Source organism: Ischnura elegans, chromosome 3, assembly GCF_921293095.1.
Source record: "Ischnura elegans chromosome 3, ioIscEleg1.1, whole genome shotgun sequence".
In the NCBI taxonomy this organism is placed as follows: Eukaryota; Metazoa; Arthropoda; class Insecta; order Odonata; family Coenagrionidae; genus Ischnura; species Ischnura elegans.
Genome location: NC_060248.1, coordinates 57,931,120 through 57,934,074, shown reverse-complemented (window position 1 = coordinate 57,934,074; position 2,955 = coordinate 57,931,120). Strand labels below are relative to the sequence as shown.

Sequence of the window (2,955 nt, the reverse complement as noted above, 5' to 3'; positions counted from 1 at the left end):
TCGATGAAAAGGAGGAGAGGGCCTTGGCTGCAAGCGAGGCTATGGCAGATGCTATTCAAAGAATAGCATCTGCTGTAGAGGTTGTAGCCAGGAACTCGGAGGAGATGAGGAAAACATTGGAGAGCCTCACAGCTTCTGTGAAGGAGATGAAGGAAATGTAAGTAGTGCAGTTAGACTGCTAAACAAACTTTCATAGATACAAAACTTATCTAATATTGAAGGCGTCTGATAATGTATCCCCTCACTGCTCTTGCTTCTAGAAGCAGGGCCCTAGCCCCTTGTTCCACTGGCGGTGGTCTATCAATTTCATCCTCCATATGGAATTCATCATCTCCATATGGAACTCCACCCAGCATGCACATGTTGTGCAGGACGCTGCAGGCATTGACAAATTGGCACACTTTGCTAGGGTCATACTCCATTTTCCTAGCTTGAAGAAGGCATATAAACCTTCCCTTCAACAATCCAAAGCATCGTTCCAATGCTGAACGTGCCTTCACATGAAGGCGAGTGAAACGTGCCTCCGGTGTGCCCTCTGCTGCATTCAAAATTGGGGTATGGATCCATGGCTCATAGTAGTGTTTCTTTTATAGGGTGCGTCGGCGGCTAAGGCCATTTTGCACCACTCACTGACTGGAATTGATAAAGGGGATTAGGCCCGTTCTGAAATTAACGTGTCAATAATTTACAAGAGGTATCATTTATATTTTAATGAAAAGTCGAGTTGAGTGTACGAATGCTATCAGTCGGGAAATGTTCACGGGAGTGTCTCCTAGTACCTCAGCTAGGTTATCTCCGAGCTTATGATTCGTCCGTGCAGTCCGATATCTTGCACAGCCCCTCAGGATATGTCGCACTGTTAGTGGACAATCGCAATTTAAGCATTGGGGCTGTATCCTCTCTTCGGTGAAGAGGTATGAATGGGTTAATAAAGTGACCAATTCTTAAGCGCGCTAAAACCACTTCCTCCCTGCGGACATTTCGTATTGAGGTCTGCCACGCAGTTATTACGGGCTTAATTTCCCGAAGTTTGTTATTTTGGATTTCAAGCCATTGTGTCTTCCAATTTTGTCTAATTATACCCCTCATGGCATTTCCTAAATCTTCCGCTGGGATTAATTGAAAATCTGTATCCGGAGACCTGAGTGCATCTTTGGCTGCAGAATCTGCTTTCTCATTCCCTAGTATTCCCACATGTCCAGGGACCCAAGCGAAGCTTATAGTGGTCCCTTTCTTACTCAGGGATAACAGAGTGCTTTGTATGTCCTGAACAATGGGGTGACAAGGAGAATAAAGAGATATGGATTGGAGAGCACTGTATGAATCTGTGCAGATCATAAATGACGCAACACTGTTTTTGAATGGATCGGAGAGCAATCCTAATGGCAGTGAGCTCAGCCGTAAAAATGGAACAGTACGGATGCAATTTTGCCTTAAGGACTCCATGATATGGGGATACCACAGCGCTCATGTGGATAACCAGAATCGCCTATGGAATTATATTACACAGAAAATAGATTCATTTTTGAAGAAATTTTCATGACAAACTTAATTTAAGAAATACTAACCTAGCAACCAACATCTCTCACCCGTAGCCCAAAATTCTGCCAGCTTCTGGCGAATGGCGGAATTAGCCCACACAAAAGAGTAATGGCTGCTACCCGGCCTTCTCGCCAAAATATTATAAATTTTGAGATCCAAGTTGCTAACCTGAAAGTGGAGGATGTTCCACATATGAAATAAGTCAGCCAACCATGCACGATAACATGTTCATTTGTCTATTGCAAAATGATGTAGCTTACTATTTGCACATTAATTGAATGGAATAGCTTTCTGTTCACATAGGAGGGCTCTGCCTCCCTTGGAGCTTTTATGGCTATGTGGGTGCCATCAACACACCCTAAAACACCAGGCATCCCTGAATTTTGGTAGTTCCTGGAAATGTGGAAACCTTTTCATTAATGAATGCTCTTTTATCTTTTCAGGATAAAACAGCATCTTGGAAAATAGATTACTTATTTTAACGTATCATTTGCCGAGGTAAGCACTCATTATTTATTTTAACGTATCATTTGCTGAGGTAAGCAAGCATTATTTATTTTAACTTATTATTTGCTGATTTACGCAAGTCTTTCTTAGTTTTAAAGTAATGTTTGCCAAAGTAAGCTAGTCATTTTTTCTTTTAAAGTAATATTTGCTAAAATAAGCTAGTGAAATGAAATCAGGGAGGAGACTTGAGAATCAGTGTGCTGCTATTTGCTGATGACATAGCACTCATATACGAGACAGAGAAGGATTTGAAGAAGACTTTGACGAATATGGAAAGGACAACTTAAAAAATTTTTAAATATTTAATCCATCAGGGGTAACCGGAGAGAAGAGGTCGTGATCAAACGCCTGAGGATAGGGCACACTACCCTCACACACTCATACCTCTTCACTGAAGAGAAGAACCCACCTTGGTGTGAAGAATGCGATTCACATTTGAGTGTGATGCACATCCTGACGGAGTGTGATAAATATCGATCCCCTCGAGACAAGCACAAAGTGATCGGTACCCTAAATCGTAACCTCGGTGATTCTCCGGAACGTTTGTCACGAGTAAATTCCTTTTTAAACGAAATCAACGTTTTCAACAAACTATAAATTGATTTAAACAGATGCACGCAGTTTTTTTATTTTTAAATACTAATTCCCTTGATAATGTGTCATTGAACACTTAAAATTTGTTTTACATAAGGACTGATGTGGTGCAAAATGACCTTCGCTGTCGACGCACCCAAAAAAAACTGACTAACTAACAGTCAAAAAAGCGGGAGATCGTCGGTGGCCGACACCATAACAACGACACCAAAAAGGTGTCGGTACGGCCACCGACTTGCGGGTTCCACGAATTCCACCTTGCGCATTATACGTGTTTTTTTTATTTTCCACTCAACACCACTTGTCAACACT

The 2,955-nt window shown here is 41.7% G+C and overlaps 1 protein-coding gene across 1 annotated transcript; it reads right to left on the bottom strand.

Annotated features, from left to right (window-relative positions):
* Positions 1-209: 209 nt before the first annotated feature.
* Positions 210-1,916, bottom strand: LOC124155186 (putative nuclease HARBI1). Its single transcript, XM_046528903.1, has 3 exons — positions 1,803-1,916; positions 1,590-1,710; positions 210-538 (listed from the first exon to the last, which is right to left on the bottom strand). Exons 1-3 carry the CDS (start codon positions 1,914-1,916, stop codon positions 210-212), a joined length of 564 nt encoding a protein of 187 aa, XP_046384859.1.
* Positions 1,917-2,955: the final 1,039 nt, after the last annotated feature.